This window comes from Callospermophilus lateralis, chromosome 1 (assembly GCF_048772815.1).
Source record: "Callospermophilus lateralis isolate mCalLat2 chromosome 1, mCalLat2.hap1, whole genome shotgun sequence".
NCBI classification, from domain to species: Eukaryota; Metazoa; Chordata; class Mammalia; order Rodentia; family Sciuridae; genus Callospermophilus; species Callospermophilus lateralis.
In genome coordinates this window covers 212746312-212766619 of record NC_135305.1, presented here as the reverse complement: position 1 = coordinate 212766619, position 20308 = coordinate 212746312, and the positions used below count along the sequence as shown (strand labels likewise).

At 40.9% G+C, this 20308-nt stretch overlaps 1 protein-coding gene across 1 annotated transcript; it reads left to right on the top strand.

Moving 5' to 3' along the window:
• Positions 1-10467: 10467 nt before the first annotated feature.
• LOC143400108 (olfactory receptor 7A10-like) lies at positions 10468-11403 on the top strand. Its single transcript, XM_076857400.2, has one exon. It carries the CDS (start codon positions 10468-10470, stop codon positions 11401-11403), a length of 936 nt encoding a protein of 311 aa, XP_076713515.2.
• The last annotated feature ends 8905 nt before the right edge of the window (positions 11404-20308 follow it).

Sequence of the window (20308 nt, the reverse complement as noted above, 5' to 3'; positions counted from 1 at the left end):
TGAAATGCTAGCAATACACACACACACACACACACACACACACACACACACACATATATATATATATATATATAAAATGAGCAGATTGATGGTTTTGGGGGGTCAGGCACTGGGCAGGGAGAAAGGTGGATGGGGCTGTAACAGGGCAAAACATGGGATCCTTGACTCCTGGGAATTGTTCTGTTTGTTATTTGATGAGCGTAAATAACTGTAAATATTAAGGAGGTTCAGTGTGATATTTCCACACATGCCCATGGTGAACACTCATCAAATATAGCCATCCATTATCCACCCTCTCCAACCTGATGTATAGTAATCTCTATTCTATATTCAAGTTAGCATTTATTTTATTTTATTTTTATCTTCCTTATTTGAGAGAGACCATGAAGTACTTTTGGTACCTGCCTTATTCACTTAGCACAATGTGCTCCGGTTCCATCCACATTGGCCTAAATGACAGGATTTCATCCTACATAAGGATAAATGGTGTTCCATGTTGTATATATGCCACGTTTTTTCCCTTCACTCCCCTGGTGATGGGCACTTAGATTGACTCCCTATCTGAGCCTGTGTGAATGATGTGGTAAGACATGGGCAGGGAGCTTCTCCTGGCTCTGTGTGTTCCTTTCCTTGTTATCAGCACTGATGAGCTGCCTGTGATATTTTGCTCAGTGTTACCATGGTGGAAACTGATAAAATGGTCTTTAGATTTATCTCTCTCTTTTTTTACTACCACATGTTAATCCAAAACTTTCTCCAAATGGAAAGTTCCATTAAGAATTATAAATCAAAAGGGAAAGCAGAGCAAGCCATTTGTACATAGTTTAAATGTTGATGTGTTCTCCTTTCCTCCTGAACTCATGGTTGCTGTTCACTTTCTCCCATGGAATTGCAAGCTGTCAGTGCTGCCCTGGTGCATCCTAGGCTTCAAATTCCCCTCATGTGCTTTCTTCTAATGAGAGCTGGTAAATGAAAGAGAACACCATCTTGATGACTATGTCAACCCACACACAAAATGTACAAAGACTGTGGTGAAGTCTGCTTTTCAGGTTGGGGTAAAAATGTTGGATATTGAAATAAACAGATTTGTTACAAAAAGAAATGTTGGCATATGACAATTCATTGATCTTGATCTCTGCTACATAGAGATGAGAGAAGACAGTACTGATGAATATTTCATTTAGAATATGGCTTTTACTTAAGTAAACCTCTTCTACTGCCCACCTTCTGCACAAAATAGGAACCCCACACTGTTCTGGACTTTTCAGAAACCTGAGTTCCCCTCTTAGGGCAACCTCATCAATAACATAGTAGTGTTCTTTGCTTCTATCATTCTAGAATTTTGACAGTCAAAAACCAGTTCAAAGCCTTTTCTGCAAGTGGGTCTAAACTATTGGTAAGGTCCTTGCATCATGCACTTTCTATGCGAGTCAGCATTCTGTTACTGTAACACAACACCTGAGATAATGGATTTATAAGAAGAGAGCATTTATTTTGGCTCACAGTTTTCAAGATTCCAATCTGTTTTGGATTGGCCCCATGGTTTGGCCCTATTGCAATGAGCACATGACAAGGGGTGGCAAGAATGTAGCAGAAGAAAGCCGCTGACCACATGGCCTGGATGTGGAAGAGATAGAGGAACAGATTGGGGTCCTACAAGCCCTTTCAAGGGCAATTCCCAAATGAACTAAGATTTCCCACTAGACCTTTCTCTTACTATTTCCTCCACCTTCCAATAGCACCAAGCTGGGGACCAAGCTTTAACACAGGGCCTTTGGGTGACACTTAAGATTGAAACTATAGCACTGGCCTTGAGGTCTTCCTCAGTTCTGCAGGCACTTTGTTGTCTAGATGACCTTGATGTGGCCTTGGTGTCACCCACATGTTGAGCCTCTTTGTCTACAGTCTGAGGAGCAGGGAGTTGGAGGGGTCAGATGGATGGTGCCCCAATGAAGGCCATGGCAGGACTCTCCTGAGCAGCAGTGGGCACTACATCAAGGGCCCGAGAGCCTGGCCTCCTCCTTCCAGCCCTTTGACGACTTCAGCTTTCACAGGTTTTTAAAGCCACTCCTCCCTGGGGTCTCCCTTCAGGACCTCCCTGTCCTCAGGACTGTTCCTGAGGTTCCACATTGGATCAGCCTTTTAACTTTCACCAGGAAATCTCAGTTGTGTGAATATAACAGGGCACTTTCCCAGTTATCTACAATAAGGGATTGTCTTCAATTTTAACAAACCAAAATTATACCTTTAACAAATAACCTCACAAGTGATGCCTTGTTGCCCTGGAAACTCACTTGCAGAGATGTGTTCTGAGGTGATGCAAATGAGACCAACTCTGAAGATTTGCCTTTTTGTTGGATCCTCTTTCCTTCCCATCATCCTCTACTTACTGAAGTTCTCCACTCACACACTATGAATTCCTAGAAATTCTGAACCCTATCTCTTCTGTGCCTGCAACCATGATGTCTCGTACAGTTCCTGGTAAGGAATTTGTCCTGTGTGAATATTAGTTCAATAGGATGAAATTAGGAGATGATTGAAGAGAAAGAAGAGAGAATCTGAGCAACAAAAATACACATGGGCAGATGATCTGAGAGGCTTTGAGGCAGTAAAATAATCCAGACTCACGGAGGTAGATCTTGATAATAAAGGGAGAGAGGAAGTGAACTCAGCACCCAAAGACATATCTGCACTCCCCACCTTCTTCACAGTAGTCAAGGTATGGAACCAGCCGAGCTTCCCATCTGTGGATACATAGAAAAGGAAATGAGGTATATCCCTAACTGAGCTCTTCAGTCTTCAAGAAGATTAAAATTCTGTCATTTACATCACAATGAAGGGGACAGGCCCTTGTGTCCCGTGAAAGAAGCCAGACAGAAGCAAACACTGCATGTGCTCCTATGTGGAGGTCAAAGGAGCCTCAATCTATATACAGAATAGTGACACTGGAGGCTGGGAAGGAGGCAGGAGGAGCAGGAGCAGGGGAGGCTGGATAACAGGTACAGGAGCACAGGTGAATAGGAAGACCCAGTCCTGGTGTTTCTCAGTGACTAGAGGTGGGTGGGGGCTGCAGTTTCCAGATCTTGACGTGTGTTTTGTGAAGATCTGACGTGAGGAGCACAAACCTGGAATCATAAGTAATGTTATGGGGAGGGAAAGTTTCCTTAAGGTGTTTCGTTCAGCACACACCATAGTATGTGCTAAAATACCACACTCACCCCTATTGAGATGTACAATCACATGTCAGTAAACATTAAACTAAAGATTTAAAAACTCCACTCAGCATTTGCCAGTTGGTTGGACCATCTGATACACACTGTCTCTGGAGGTTCCTGGTCACTCCTTCATGAGGTAGCAGGACCTTCTGGTCACCAGGCAACGAGCTTGAGGTCACAGAGTGGATGAAGAGCCCCTCCCCCACAAGCTGTGTGGACCAGGCCCGGCTCCCAGACCTGATGTCCAGCTGGCGCTAGAGAAGCTCTTCCAATGTTAAAGCTCAAGGTCAAAGAAAAGAGAAGCTTCTGATACAAACTCCTTCTGCTGGGATTCTCCCCAACAAAGAAGCTCTCTATCTCTGGGTGTTGGAGTTTTAGGACTAAAGTGAACACCAAGGTAAGGTATTTAAAGTTCCCTTGATGGTTTTAATGTGACTTTCTCTGTGTATTCATGAAATTGAGCATGGGTTCATGTTCCTAAACCATTTGTATTTATTCTTTTGGTCACTGGCTCAGGCACATTGATCATTTCTTCGTGAGTTTTTAAGATTCTAATTGTTTTGAAATAATCTGTACATGTCTATTTTACTACTTTGGATTAATTTACTTTATTTATAGGTTACATTTTATTGTCCCTATTTAAGGTTTAAAACTTGATGTTGTAGGTAGGTAAATTATTAGTAGTAATGAGATAAATTTCCACAGTACACAATATATCATATGTTTTCCCTAATTTTTATTTTCTTATCAGTGTTTCTTTTAATTTATGTATTTAAAAATTTATTTCAATTAGTTATACATGACAGTAGAATGCATTTTGATAGATCATACATAAATGGAGTATAACTTTTCATTCATGGGGTTATACATGATGTAGAGTAATACAGGTCTTATAATCATGTAAGCACATAGGGTAATAATGTCTGATTTATTCTATTATCTTATCAATTTATTGATATGCATAATTTAAGACATTTCATTCAAAATTATTTTCTTAATTCTATAAATTTTTAGAGAGTGGCATATTAATTCAATTCATATATACAGTGTGTAATGATCGTGTTAGGATAGCCAACAAGTCTATTTTCTTAAACAATTTCAGAAATATGTGTAATTAACATGTAATAATTGCATGTAGTATGGGCACAGTGTAATACTTTAATCCTTGTGCACAGTAATATTGATAAAAATGAAGACAATTAATGCTTCCATCTATTCCTAACTACCTCTGCTCTGGAGACTTTGACCTCCTCTTTCCAAGTTATTCATAAAATATATAAAGTGTTACTATGAACAGTTCCCCTCATGTGCTCAATTGAAGAATGTGCTCAATAAGGTTTTACTGTTTTATATATAATTTTAATAAAGTTGGCATCCTTGATCCTATGGAGAGAACTGGAGGTCACCGTGTGAAGGGCATCATGCCAGGCACAGAGGCAAGTACGGCAGAATCTCACTCACATGTAGAAGGTACAGAAGTTGCTCTCACAGGAGCACAGAGCAGAATACTAGTTCCCAGATGCTGGAAAGGGTAAAGGGAGCGGGAGTGACAGAAGAAGGTTGGCCCCAGGGTACTAAGTTGTAGTCAGGTAGGAGGAATTGGTTCTGCTATTCTGTTGCACAGTAGGGTCTTGATAAGGTCCTGCATATTTCAAAAATGATGGAATCCAATATCCTTTGCAATCAGTGCTTTATAATTATATATAATATTGGGGATTCATTTTGACATAATCATAAAGCATGGAATACAATTTGCTCCAACTTAGTCCCCATTACTTCCCTCTTTCCTCCTCTCCCCCTTCCCTTTTTCACTTTCCTTTTTTTTTGAAACCACTCTTGAGTGTTGTCACCACAAAAAAATGATAAATCTTGGGGAGGTATATATGCTTACCTTGATCTGGACATTGCCCAGTGTATACCAGTATGGAAACATCACATGGTGCCCTAAAAATATGTGACACTTATATGGCTCCATTAAAACTCTAATATCAAGAAAATTAATCTCCCCAATGCTCCTTTTTTCTGAAGGTAATCTTGGGAAATAAGCATAAATTCAGACCAATGTTGTGAGGAATAAATGAAATGTGTGGAAAATACCACAGAAAGTGGTCATGGTACAGGGTGTGAATAAGACCATGGGTGCCTCTGGATTTGTAAGACATTTTGCTTAAAAGTTGAGTTGTCAACCCTAATGGATACACATGTACATACAAATGTCCATTTTTTCCTCTTGAAATGCGAGAGAAGGGATATGAAAAGAGCCAACTTTGAATGAGCATGAAATGGGAAGACAGCTCAGGTCATGGTACCTGAAGATATCTTTATTCATCTCTTCAAACTCAACTAACATCTGAAGTCAAGAGCCATAAGTTGGTCTCTTATTAGAAATGTGAGTTTATTAGAAGCATGAAATTCCAGGTATTATTGGCAAAGTGTGATGAATATAGGATGGGTTGTCTTATGGCTTCACATTTAAAAACCAAGCAAGCAACCAACCAACCAACAAACAAAAACAGTGCATTCTTTTCTGATAAGAGGGAAATAGGAAAATTCTGGAGACACCAGAGGCTGTCTTCCCAATGTGAGTCAGTGTTTTGAAGATATACTATACCTAACCAAAACAAGTTTCTTAGCTTCAGACATGGAAGTAAACTATGTCAGATGAGGGATATGGTGATGGGAGGTTGGGACTTTGGGAAGGTGGCACTGACAGATTGGTGGTAATAAGGGGAGGATTTGCCCAATTCCACTCTGATCTCAGGGGAATCTATGCAAACTTTTCCTTTCCTGTATAGACCAGAGTCCTGCAGGGAAATCAGGTGCTTGTAGGTTAGAGTAAAAAGAAGTCATGTGCCTAATGAGCAGATAGAGAAAGCTGTAAACTATGATTGCTCCAGTCTCCCTGAGTGCACACCCCGTGGCACACTTGATTCTTCAGGATCTTGAAATCTGACTTGAGGACCAAAGCTGGACCCATTCCTGTTCTCCTGTCTGGGGTCAGAGCCTCACTCTGCACCTTCAACATCCAGGGAAAAACTGATGCATGTGCATGAAGACCCTCCCATCAGAGATGCCACCCAGGTGAGCCTGAGGACCCAGTGACACTGCAGGAGAGGACTGAAGAGAATGAAGGCAGGAGCTTTCACCTGAGGTTCCCTGAGAGCCCAACTAGCCTGGCCTGCAGCCCAGAGATGGTGGTGTCTGTTGCTAGCTTATTTAATTTATTAATGGATTTATCAGATACTAAAAAGAGAAGTGATTCAGAAATCAGCAACACAGGGTCATTGTTGACCATTAACTTATGGTCACAGAAGTTCAATTAGAAGAGGGATAAGAGGCATGAAGTGGCTCAAATTAAAGTAAAATGTAAGTCTGTGTGCCTTTGCAATGAAGGGGAATGTGTAAATCGAGAATTATGAATGAAGAGATAGGCACTGGAGGGAGCTCATTTAAAAAAAATTACAAAGGAGCATATTTCAGCACATTTTCATATTTGTAAGAAAGATCCAGATTTAAGATTTTTTTTGCAAATATCCCTGTAGGAGAAACTCTTGATACAGATATTTCACAGAATCTTGTTTCATTCTGAGTATTATCCAAATGAAAAATAAATTTACATAATAAGTGAAAATGGGCATGCCATAGAGTTTTATTTTGCAATTATTCCATAAACTGTCAAGATGAAGTAAATTGGAAAGCTGTTGAATTCTCTATTTCAAATTGTTAATACCCTTAGCTTTGGGTTAGAATGTATTCCTTCCACTTCTTTTTTTCCATTTTATTCTTTCAAACAGAATATTTTTCACTAATTTTGAGGTTGCCACATGTTTCTTTTACATAAGCACAGTGCATAGGTGGAGATGTGTGTCTGTGAGGAGTGTCTGCAAATCTATAGATTTTAATGTCTTCCAATAGATGAGTGTTTGTTACTGAATTCCTGCCAGGACTCTTCATTCTGAAAGATCTGACTCAATAATCTGATATTTCTTCACTTGGGAATCCTCAGTTTAAATGAAAATTCTGATGAAAGTTTTTCTGCACTTTTTGTGCTAATAAGTTACCTTTTCAGCACATTTCCAATTTATTTTCCTACCCCTGTTGTGTCTCTGTGTCTTGATTTTGCACTGTTACATGAAGGTGCATTTCCAAAACCCTCATCATCTTGGCCAGCAGTTGGAAAGCATTCCCCTTCATCATTTCACTAAAGATCACCTACATCCTCCACAAATAAATTTAAGTTTATTTATCTTTAGGTAAGATGCAATCACAACTTTATGTTCTACTTTCTAATCTTTTATTTCCAAGTCTCTAGCAATTTATTCTTACATTTTATTGCTAGTACCCTGATCTGATCATTATACAATAGTGTATTCGTGTATCAAAACATTAAAAAATACCTGATAAAAATACCTATACATTATTTTGTGTCTAACAATATAACACTTATAAAAAGTAAGATACCCTCAAGCCCAAGAACATCCACAAATTGATTCCACAATTCATGGAATCAAAGAAATGGTGTCTAAGGAGAATGAAATGCTAATCACGTTGATTTAATCAACACACAGCACATACATATATTGAATTATCACATGTATACTCAAAAACAGGTACAAAAATTCTGTGTGAATTTTAAAACAGAAAGAGGCCTGCCTTATCTGCTATGAATCTAGGGAAAAGCCAATAGGTTGGGTGAGCAGGGAAGACAGATGTGCCATTTCATATTAAAAGTTCTCAACTTTCTGTACGTACTTTGGCATCTGCTGTTGTGTATTGTTGATTTTTGACCTTAGGTCATTTAATTATTTGAAGTGTACAATCTGTCAGGTGCCTTGACATCAGAAAGGGTTAGGGTTAGTGGGTGGGAGGAGAGGAGGGAATGAGAATGTACTGGGAACCAAGGTGGACCCAATTATATTCCATGCATGTGTGATTGTGTCAATAGGACCCCAACATTAGGTTTTACTGCAATGCACTACCAAAAACATTAAACAGTAGGTTTAAAAATGTCACTATTTAGGTCTTTTTGCAAATTTAATTTTGCTATTTGTGGTTTTTGCTGGGCACCCAGTAAGGGTCACTGGGTTTGGAATGCTGCCAAAACCAAGGCAGCCTTTTCCTCCTGTAGAAGAGACACCTGGGCTTGCAAAGTCCTGTTCCCCTGAATCCACGTCAGCTCGCCCTGTCTCTGCCCTCATCTCTTCATGTTCTATCCATCTCTTTGCCTTCTCTCTCCTTTTCTCTCCCTCCCCACCCTTCTCTATTTCTCTTCCTCCCTCTGTTGAATGCACAGATTTTCATGCTCCTTTGTAAACACAGGGAAGAAGAGCAGCATTTTTAAGTGGGTCTGCTCATTTGTTCATGGAAAGTGTGTTGAGTGGACTCTCCAGGTGCCCTGTCCACATTCTGTAGGGAACTGATCATCTCTGTTGTGTTGACACTCACAGCCTTGTCAGTGTGATTGGGACTGAGAGGCCATGCTGAAATAAGACCATGAGCCCAGGGTGTGTTGTGTGATCCTGTGTGTGTGTGTGTGTGTGTGTGTGTGTGTGTGTGTGTGTGTTTATGTGCCTCATGGAGGGCTCAGAGAAGGGGTACCTGAGCTTATATATTCCAGGGTGACTCTTAGCATCTAGAGGTCAGAACAGAACTTAACCCTCAGGTGGTAGCAAGGAGGGAATCTTTTGCAATCCACAGAATGTCTTTGCAGCAAATTTAAGGGCAACAGGTTCAGGATGTGGATGAAGGACGCCCTGTACCTTGTAGCCTCAGAGAGCAATGAGGCCAGCTCATTCCTCAACATTCTCTGACACCATCTCTCATCTCTCCTCCTCTGATTCCTTCTCCTTGCCAAGGCCTTTCTTTTAAGCCTCGGTTTCCTGAAACAATCACATTTCTGAGGATCTTTGCACTTACTATTCCCCCAGTGAAGACCACACTGCTGAGGATCATTTGTGGCTCCTGCCCTGCCTTCCTTGTTGTCTCTCTTTGGATGTCCCTCTTCCTGCTGGTTTTCCCTGCATTGCCGTAAAAGCACACTACCTCTCTACTCTTTTTTTTCTTCATAGTACCCATCACCATGGGACATATTAAGTGATCTTAAAATATTTTTCATATGTTCTCTCCCTCACACTGGGTAATGGAGAATTTTGTCCTTATACATATTACTGATGCAATAGAGTTGATACTAAATAATTAGTTACTGTTTATTATTAATTAACATAATTGTACAACTTTATAGGTATAACTATATGTTTCCATGCTTGTGTGAATAGTGTATAATTGCATAAGGGTAATCAGGTTAATTACCTGAAACATTGATCATTTATCTGTGGTGGAATACTCAAAATCCTCCCCTTAAGATATTTTTTAAATATGTAATATATTAGTGCTAACTATAATTATATACTGAGTAATACAGCATTACATTGTCCCCAGTGACAGGATTCAATCTTTCAATAATAATGAATATTATTCCACTATGTATCTCTACCACATACAAACAACCAATAGCCATATGAAAAATGCTTAAAATTGCCAATTATCAGGGAAATGCTTACTAAGACTGCAGTAGAATATCACCTCACACCATTTAGGAGGGCTGTTATCAAAATGACCAAAGATATCAGTGAGAGGGCCAGTGAGAATGTGGAGAAAAGCGGAAACCTTATTCAGAGTTGGTAAGAATGCAAATTAATGAAGTCATTATGGAAAAATATAGGGAGGTTCCACACACACACAAAAAAAAAACAGAGTCACCATGGGAACCAGATATCCTACAGCTGGCTATGTAGCCAAAGAAATGAATTGGGTATGTTGGGGAGATATCTGACCTTCCTAGTTTACTATGCATAATTCACAGACACCAAGACACAAAGTGTTCATCAGGAGTGTTTGATTTGTATTTCTGAAATGCATGAAAATCTTTACAATTCTGAAATATAAGACTTCCTAGTGAATCATACAGTGAAGTAGAAATTCATTATAGAGTTGGCACGGGATCCCTTGTGGGGTAAGATATACAGATCTTCTATAGAAGTTAATTTCTCTCCTTTCCCTTGTTTTATTTCTCTTTCTGTGGGGCTAAGGTTGAAACCCAGGACCTTGCACATGTTAGGCAATCACTCCACCACTGAGCTACTCCCTAAATTAATTCTTTTCAGAAAAATATGTATCATTTCACTTCAATGATGTGAGTAATACCTGTCTAGGGAAAATTAGTTATGCTTTTTTTCTCATTTCTGGTAGTCACATGCATGTGGAACCAGGGAATGATACTCTACATTTAGAATTTCTTCTTCTGGGACTTGAAGAGGACCCAGAACTGCAGCCCCTCATCTTTGGCCTTTTCCTGTCCATGTACCTGGTCACTGTGCTGGGGAACCTGCTCATCGTCCTGGCTGTCATCTCAGACTCCCACCTGCACACGCCCATGTACTTCTTCCTCTCCAACCTGTCCTTTGTGGACATCTGCTTCACCTCCACCACCATCCCCAAGATGCTGGTGAACATCCAGACACAGAGCAAGGCCATTTCCTATGCAGGCTGCATCACCCAGATTCACTTTTTTGTACTCTTTGTTGGGTTGGATGACTTTCTTTTGGCTGTGATGGCCTATGATCGGTATGTGGCCATCTGTCTTCCCCTGAACTACATGGTCATCATGAACTTCAGACTCTGTGGATTGCTCGTTTTGGTGTCCTGGTTTGTGAGTTTTTTACATGCATTGTTACAAAGCTTAATGATGTTGCGGCTGTCCTTCTGCACAGACTTGGAAATCCCACACTTTTTCTGTGAACTTAATCAGGCAATTCACCGTGCCTGCTCTGACACCTTTCTCAATGAGGTGGTGATATATATTGCTTCTTTCTTTCTGGGAGGTGGCCCCCTCGCTGGCATCCTTTACTCTTACTGCAAGATAGTGTCCTCCATCCGTGCAATCTCATCAGCTCAGGGCAAGTACAAAGCCTTCTCCACCTGTGCGTCTCACCTTTCCATGGTCTCCTTATTTTATTGCACACTCCTGGGAGTGTACCTCAGTTCTGCTGTGGCCCAAAACTCACACTCCATTGCAACAGCCTCAGTGATGTACACTGTGGTCACCCCCATGCTGAACCCCTTCATCTACAGTCTGAGGAACAAGGACATCAAGAGTGCTCTGAGAAGACTCTATGAGAGAGAAAGATAAAAGTGTCAATTCTACTGAAACTGGAGATGTGCCCATGATCACAGGGCTCAGAGCCTTTGGTCTGAAATCTGGGATTCTTTATCAGAACTTGCTCCTTCTAATTTATTCCTGAGTTATCATTTCTTTGATTTCATCTACTACACACAATTCCACTGAATTGGTCAATTTATTTCACTTTCTGATCTCTATGAATTCAAATCCCCTCCATTTGTCATTTTCCAACTTTCTCAAAATTATTTCCATCTTTGGATAAGAAATATTTGAGAATTCTCACTTATCCCATAAAATACATCTTTTTTTAGAAATAATTGAATCTCAATTCACATACATCATACTAAGTAATAGTTTATTTTGCCAAAATAGTCATAATTTGTATTCTTATGTGAAAAAATTATTTCACAACTAAGGCTATTTTTATAATTTTCTTGTGGAAGAAAATTTGAGAAAAAAAATTTCTTTTGGTAGCATTGATTGAACCCACTGGTGCTTAACCACTGAGCTACATCCACAGACATTTCTGGTTTTTTGTTTGAGACAGTGTCTTGCTAAATTGCTTAGGGCCTCACTAAATTGCTGAGACAAGCCTTGAACTTGTGATCCACCTGCCTCAGACTATTGAGACAATGGTATTACAAGGATGCACCCCCATGCCTGCCTGAGAATAGTTTTTCAATTGTGTATTCATGATTTTTTTCCTATATAACTTTCATTCTTGATAAGGTAGCCTTTCACCTACCATGGTGTTAGCTGTTCATTAGGTTTTATTTGCATCTTTTGGATCCTATTTCTGTTCCAACATGATGTTCACAGAGACCACATTAGGCATGGACAAAACAGGTATCCACTCCACCATTTTTTCCAGGCACATATTTTTAAACACTAGACAACATTTTTGAAAAGATAGCAATAGATAAATGGTAAATAGATTAATAGTTCTAAGGGTCTAGGCATTAGGCAGAGGTGGGGATTGAATGGGGCTGTAAAAGGACAAAACTTGAGATCCTTGGCTTATGGGAACCATCCTCTGCGTTGATGAGCATATATTAATTATAAACATTAATGAGGTTCAGCCTGATATGGTATTTCCACACATACCAATGTCAATTCTACTGAAACTGGAGCATGCTTTTATATATATATATATACACACACACACACACACACACATACACTCATTCTTTAACTATAATGCAATGAGTATACTCCTCAAATCCAGCCTCTATTTATCCACCCCTCTCCAACTCCTTCCCAATATCTAGTATTCTCTATTCTACATTCTAGTTGTCATTTTATTAACTTCCTCATACAAGAGAGACCATGAAGAGCTTGTCTTTCTGTATCTGCATTATTCACTTTGCACAATGTCCTCCAGCTCCATCCACGTGGCCCCAAATGACAGGATTTCATCTTTATATATGGTTGAATGATGTTCCATGTTGTGTATATACCACATTTTATATCTCCACTCATCTGTTGATGGGCACATAAGTTGACTCCATATCTTACTATTTAGAATGATGCAATAAACATGGGCAATGGATGCTTCTCTTTGCTTTGTAGTTTCATTTCTTTGTTTTTAGTGTAAATTCCCTGGCTGTGATATTTTGCTCAGTGTTACCATGGTGGAAGCTCATGAAAGGGTCCTTGGATCTCTCATGGTCATTTATAATTTTCTCCAATTAAAATGTTAATTTATAATTTTCTCCAATTAAAATTTAGATTAAAAATTATTAAAGTGAATGATATCTGTTAACAGTTCAAATTTTGATATGTTTCCCTTTCCTGTTAAAGTCATGATTGCTTTTCACTTTCTTCCATGTAATTGCGAGCTGTCATTGCTGTCACGGTGCATCCCGGGCTGAAATTACCCTCATGTGCTTTGTTCTAATGAGACCTGGTATATGAAGGAGAACCCTGAAATCTGCTGTGGCTTTCTGTCAATCCAGACATAAAACGTACAGAAGACTGTGGTGAAATTTGCTTTCTGATTGGGGTAAAAATGTTGGATATTAAAATAAACAGATTAGGGACAATAAGAAATGTTGGCATCTGACACTTCATTGCTCTCATTCTCTGCTGTGTAGAGACTAGGGAGATGGTACAGATGGACGTGTGATTTACACTGTGGATTTTACTACTTAGAACCTCTCCGATTGCCTCCCTTCTGCACACACATGGGAACCCCCACTCTTCTGAGATTTTGCCAGAGTCCTGAGTTTCTCCATTCAGGCAACCTCATCAATAGAGTAGCACTGTATTTAGTGTCTATCGTTCTAGGTTTTTTCTCTCTTACTGAAATCCTCTTCTCTTCTTCTCAGATTTTTTTCCCCTCCATCCTGAGAATTTTGTTACCTGGGGGCTAGTCCAAAGCCTTTTTCACCTGTGGGTCTGATGTCTTCTTGCTTGATGCCCTGGCTGTGCTAGTCAACACTCTTTTACTATAACACAACACCTTAGATAATTGATTTATAAAGAGAGAAGGTTTATTTTGGCTCACAGTTTTCAAGGTTCCAATTTGTGGTGGATTGGCCCCATGGCTTGGCCCTGTGGCAATGAGCCCTTGATGAGGGGTGGCAAACATGTTGCAGAGTAAAGCTGCTCACCTCATGGCCAGGAAGTGAAAAAAGAAAGAGGAGGAGACCTGGGTAACATTTCTCATTCACGGAAAATCTCCCAGTGAACTAAGACCTCCCACTAGACCTTCCTCTTAGCATTTCTACCACCTTCCAATAGCACCAAGTGGGGGACCGAGGTTAAACACAGGGTCTTGGAGGACACATAAGATTTAAAACACAGCTCTTGCGGTCTACCTCAGCACTTCAGGAGGTCTCTTGTCTAGGATGACCTTAATGTAACTTTGGAGAAGGTCACCCACATGCTGAACCCCTTTATTCACAGTCTGAGAAACAGGAATGTGAAGGGGCCAGCAGGATCATGCCCCCTAGTGAAGGCCATCACAGGACTCTCCTGAGCAGCAGCATGCATGACATCAAGGTCCTGAGAGCCTGGCCTTTGTCATCTAGCCCTCTGACTACTTCTGCTCTTACCTGTTTAAAGAAACTCATCCCTTGGATCTTCCTTCGGGGTTTTTTTCTGATCTTGGCACTGTTCATAAAGTTCTATGTTGATCACCCATTTTACTTGTCATCCAGAAAATCTAAGTCGTATGAGTATAACATGGCATTTACCCAGCTATCTACAAGAATGGTTTCTTTTTTAATTTTTAAGAAACCAAATCTTTAATAAACATTCTCAGAAGTGACACTCTGTGTGTGCTTTTGCTCTGAAAACTCACTTGCAGAAATGTGTACTGAGGTGAGGCAAATAAGACCAACTCAAAGATTTCCTACCTTTTTGTGTGATTCTCTTTGCTCCCCGTCATCCTCAGCTTACTGAATTTGCCTACTCATGCATAGTATGAATTCCTCAAAATTCTGAACCCTTTCTCATCTGTGCCTGCAACCGTGATGTCCAGCCCAGTTCCTGGTAAGGAGTTTGTCCTCTGTAAATTTTAGTTGAATATAGAACAAAAATTAGGAGATGGTTGAAGAGAAAGAAGAGAGAGTCTTAGCCACAAAATCTACACATGGGCAGGTGAACTAAGAGGCTTTGAGACAGAAAAATAATCCAGACTCATGGAGGTAGATCTCGGTAATAAAGCAAGAGAGGGAATGAGCTCAACACCCAATGAAGTACCTGCACTCCCCACCTTTCCTGGGGCAGTCTTCACAGTAGTCAGGGTATGGAAGCAGCTGAGCTTCCCATCTGTAAATGCATGGAAAATGGAAATGAGGTATATCCATAACTGAGTCCTCTTCAGCCTTCAAGAAAAATGAAATCCTGTCATTTACAACAACATGAAGGGGACAGGTCCTTGGGTTAAATGAAAGATGCCAGCCAGAAGCAAACACTGCATGTGTGCATTTGTATGTGGAGATCAATGGAGCCTCAATCTATATACAGAGGCTGGCATCTTCTTCACAGGAGGAGTTCAACACATGTATGGGCTTTTGAGTGAAAATGAAAGAAAACTTACTCGTGTGTTCCTGGCCTTTGAGAAGAGATTATTCTTTAAAAAAGGCAAGTTGTCCCATGAGATAATTGGGAATTTCCAATATTTTCAATCCACAATTGAAAATAACTTTGAGAAAGTATGAAAGGGACAAGGTGAACACAGTTAGGATGTCAAAGACAGAAAGCTTCACAAAGTGAGTTATGAAACTGTTGTAGAGGAGTTGAAACCAAAGAAAGGAAACTCAAGAAAATAAACAGAAGGAACAAGTTCTACTTCCACCATCTGGACGGACTGCCTATTTCTTGCTCTGGGGCTTCAAACTCTGCAGTCAACAGCAATTTTTTAGTCTCAGGACAGAGGATGCTTATATAGTTTATCTGAGAATATTTTCAGAGCACTCTTGATGTCCTTATTCCTCAGACTGTAGATGAAGGGGTTCAACATGGGAATGACCACAGTGTGTGTCACCAAGGCTCTTGCACTTGAGGGTGAGTTTTGGGTCACAGCAGAACTAAGGTGCACACTTGGAATAGTACAATAAAATAAGGGGACCACAGAGAGGTGAGATACACAGGTGGATGCTTTATACCTCCCCTGAGCTGATGAGATCTCACAGATGGAGGAAACAAGTCGTCCCTTAAACTTTAGTTTTAAGCAGCTTCCCTGAGACCTAGTTATAGTTGAAGGACTGCACATATGTCATGTGCACAATCTGATGAGTTCAGCCATGTACAGAGCCTGGTGCCCCCATGCAATCAATGCCCTAGACACATCCATCCCTTCCCGAGTTTTGTTTTGTTTTGGTTTTTGCTTTGTTTTTGTCTGTGCTAAGAACAATTAACACCAGTTCTGACCTCATGGAATGTTTTCAATATCATTTGCTTGTGCCAGGCACTATGTTGTAATCAGGTATCTAGAAATTAAATGTCTTATATAATAAACTTTATACCCAATGAAGAAGCAAATGTTCCCTCCCACACTCCCTCAACACCCTTCTTCTCTGTGCTCAATGAGCTTGGTCACTTTAGACTTCTCATTTAGGTGGAATCACATGGTATTTGATTTCACAGGCATCCCCTAGACCCAAGTGGATTCCTTTGTTTCAGGCATCTGTATTTAAAAGTGATGATCTGGACAGACAAGGTCCCTATGAAGAAAGAAAAACTGCAGACTGATGTTCTTCATGAACATAAATAAAAATACCCTCAGCAAAATATACACAAGATGAATTCAACAGCACCTCGAAAGGATTGTTCCCAACTGAGAATACATGAGCTCAAGAACCACAGCTCTGAAGACCACTCTCTATAACCTCCATGGCATCCTGCCCCCCTCAAGACACTCTGTCCACTTCTCCATGTGATTTATCCTTGTGGATGTTGTCTCACAGACACACGTATTGCATCGTATTCTGTCTTTGCCATTACAATGTAAGATCCACGTGAGTGGAGATCTTGCCTGCTTTCTTTGTGTGTTTTTACAAAGGTGAAAAAAATGTTAGAAAATACAGAAAATATTGAAGCAAGCTAGTTTATACACTTAAAAGGATGACTGAGTATTTGGGGCTGGGGTTGTGGCTCAGTGGTAGAGCACTTGCCTAGCACATGCGAGGTGCTGGGTTCAATCCTCAGCACCACATAAAAATAAATAAAATAAAGGTATTTTTTAAAAAGAATGATTGAGTATTTAAAGGGGTATCAAATAACTGCATTGAATGAAACTGATTAACATTTCAAGTAAATTCTCAACAAAAGGCCCCAAATAATAATAATCTTATTCTATCAACATGAGCATCTAATTCAAGATTGAATTGGCAAAGACCTAGAAATATAATAATAAAAACAGATACTTGGGAGCAGTGAAAGAAGCACCCACAATTATTTCATCCTATATAAACATAAATGGATTCAAAAGAGCTTATGACTTTGGACATGATGGCAAGAATGATGAAATTAAGTCTCAACCATGATGAAAACTCTTGAATTCCTTTCCGAGTTCTCACCACATGTGAGAGCTAAACACGTTGCATACATCTTTTCATTGTTCCTCATAGGAATCCTATGATGCCAATTATTTACACCTGTTGTATAGACAGGGAATCTTCATAAATACAGTAAAGCTTCTATGTATAAAAGTATGCTCATGAGAAATACAGGGGCAAACTTTAGTTGAATGCAAAAAAATAGGTTCCATCATGTGGCATATGTTTGCTCTTTATATAAATAGTATCAATTCCACAAAGCAATAAGGAAAAACATGTGCAATAAGGTAGCAAAAAGCAAAAGAGGCAATTGATTACCAAAAGCTGTGCAGAGGATCTGTCTAGATTTAAAAAGCTATGGAGGGATTGGGTCTGCAATGTGACTGACGTAGGTTTGACCACAAAAAGTTTATAAACTCTCACATTGCCGCTCCCCCAAATATATCTATAATATATAAAATAATGAAATTGTAAATGGCAAAGAGTGGAAAATCAATTAATCCTGTGAAAGAACAAAATCAAAAGTTAGAACACTCGGTTCCCCTCCCACCAAAAAAAAAAAAAAAAGAAAAGAAAAGAAAAGAAAGGAAAAAAATAACTTGCACAAACAGGAGATCCAAGATGGCGAAATAGAGGAGTCCTGTCTCTGGCTGCTCTGTGGCATGAAACCAAGACAGCAGACAGGCAGCTTCTCCACAAGGTCTCACCTGGACAGAATACAACATCTCAGAGAGTGTGAGAGGACCCCTGTACAGCGGGTTTTCACAGAAATCACCAGCACTGCGCAGATAGCAGGCCTCTGGGCCCGAGAAAGTCTCCTGATTCTGGACCCAAAGCCCGCAGTTCAGCTCTCACATGGCTCACAAGTGGCCTAGCAGAACCACCTGTGGGCACCTCTGCTGAGCTCCAGACTGCGCGCCGCTCCCAAGCAGGTCACTACTCGGCTGCTACCTACACAAACATAAGGCCATCGCCCAGCTCCCCCCACCTCACCTGACACCCTGGCGCTGGAAGCAGAGGAACTCCATCTTGCAAAACCCTCCTCACCACCTTGTGGTGGGCGTGGCTATCAGATTGGATCGCCTTCAGAGCGGGGACCTGACTTCCAATCCCCCCTCCACCTTCCCAACAGCGTTAACTCCGCACAGTGGCCACCCACCACAAAAACAGCTCTCAGCTGGACAGGAGTGCATTGCAAACAGGGCACCGGCCACCTGGTGTGAGCCTGGGGGTGAGAGGTCTGGCAGTGGGACCTGATAAGTAAGAGAGGGGAGGGGACTAAAATCTGGAGCTTAACAGAGAGACCAGGATCTGGGAAATCTCCAGGCAAGAGATGGAGACGACACTGGGGGCTCAAGTCCCAGGAGTGGTCTCAAAACAGACCTGTGAGGCGCTATTTCCCTGCTGGGACTGATGGGTGGCACTACCCACTTCCAGATGCTCCACACCAGGTCCAGTATTCTCACCCTGATTACCTACACCCTCCTGAGGGCAGAGACATCTACTGGATGAGACAACTCCACCTACTGGATGAGGAGAAAGAAAGAAATGGATCCCTAAGAGTTTTTGTTTGTTGGTTTGTTTAATAAGAACTGTAATGAATTCCGTTGTCATGTATAAATAAAAATCAATAAAACTAAAAGAAAAAAAGAACTTGCACAAACAATATGGAATTGCAGAGAAAGAGATTAGCTAACACACCCAAAATACATCCAGCCTCAGCAGTGTTGCAATGTAAAGCAATGTACTTTCCCCTTTGACTTAGTGAATAAGTTACTTGGCTCCTGTGAAAACCCAGCAAGACAGTAGTTACTGTGGAATCTCGGAGCTGTGTTGCAAAGTGGTATTTGTCTGTAGTGTAATAGTCTGATCTTTATAATGTTAAACTCCTTTGGATATGTTCTAATTTTATAGAAAATACTTTACACTACTTCTTTATCGAGTCTGATTCAATTAGACTTCTATTCCCAATATATAATCGTCAACCATGATCCATGCCTTGTAGCTTCTAAAAACCAGTATAATTTTAACACATTAAACAAATTGCTAAGTAGTCAAGCACACAATGACAGGGATGTCTCAGCTAGGCTGGCTTGGTCCAGGTGACCTTAGGGAAACTCTGCCAACTTTCATTCTTGCTGAATATTCCTGCAGTATCTACTGGGGTCTCATACTCGCCTGGATGGGGTCTCTGAAAAGAAGGTCCATGGGTGGGAGTCTGGATTTTAGCCTGGTGGATGGATATGGAAACGCTGTCCTCAGACAAGCAAGAAGGAGTGAAGCCTTTGATCCCCAGCTTGATTAAGGACCCCCAAACAGACCACAAAGTCCCCATCCAGCCCAAGATGCACCCTCTGGGTGACAGCATCAGAGGCTCTGCTGACAGTTCCCTCTCCTGCTCATTAGGTGAATCTCCTCTGGATCCTTCAGTCCCTGAGCATTGATTTCCCAGTGGGATATTGGTCGGAGCAGAGAGGAAAAATTTCCTGCTCTTTCCCTGTTCCCATGAGACCAGGTTAGAACTCAGGTAGAGCTAGCCTCTATTGCTGCTTGTCCACGAAGCTTCCTGCCTTCCTGAAGTCTCACTTCCTTTCACTCTCACCCAACGTTTAGTTACTGGCTGAACATCAGGAAGTCTCAGAACAACTCTGGGCTTTGTCAAAGAAGTGGGAGGAACATGGGGTAGAGGAGAAATGAGGGAGTCAGAGCCAGAGATGCAGACCTTGGGGCAGAGAGCGGAGCAGATGGTGTTGGTGAGAGTCCTTCTCTGCCCTGAGCTTCTGCTGTGGCTTCCACTCACTGGCTGTTGCCTCCAGAAGGTGGTGTAGAGTAGGGACCTCTGTGGGGAAAAGCTGCAGAAGCACACATTGGTGTGTGTGGGTGTGTGTGCACCTGAGTGTGAGCATGTG

What these genes read in the sequence shown, in the direction of transcription:
- LOC143400108 (XM_076857400.2), top strand. Translation starts at nt 10,468, where the DNA reads ATGCATGTGGAACCAGGGAATGATACTCTACATTTAGAATTTCTTCTT.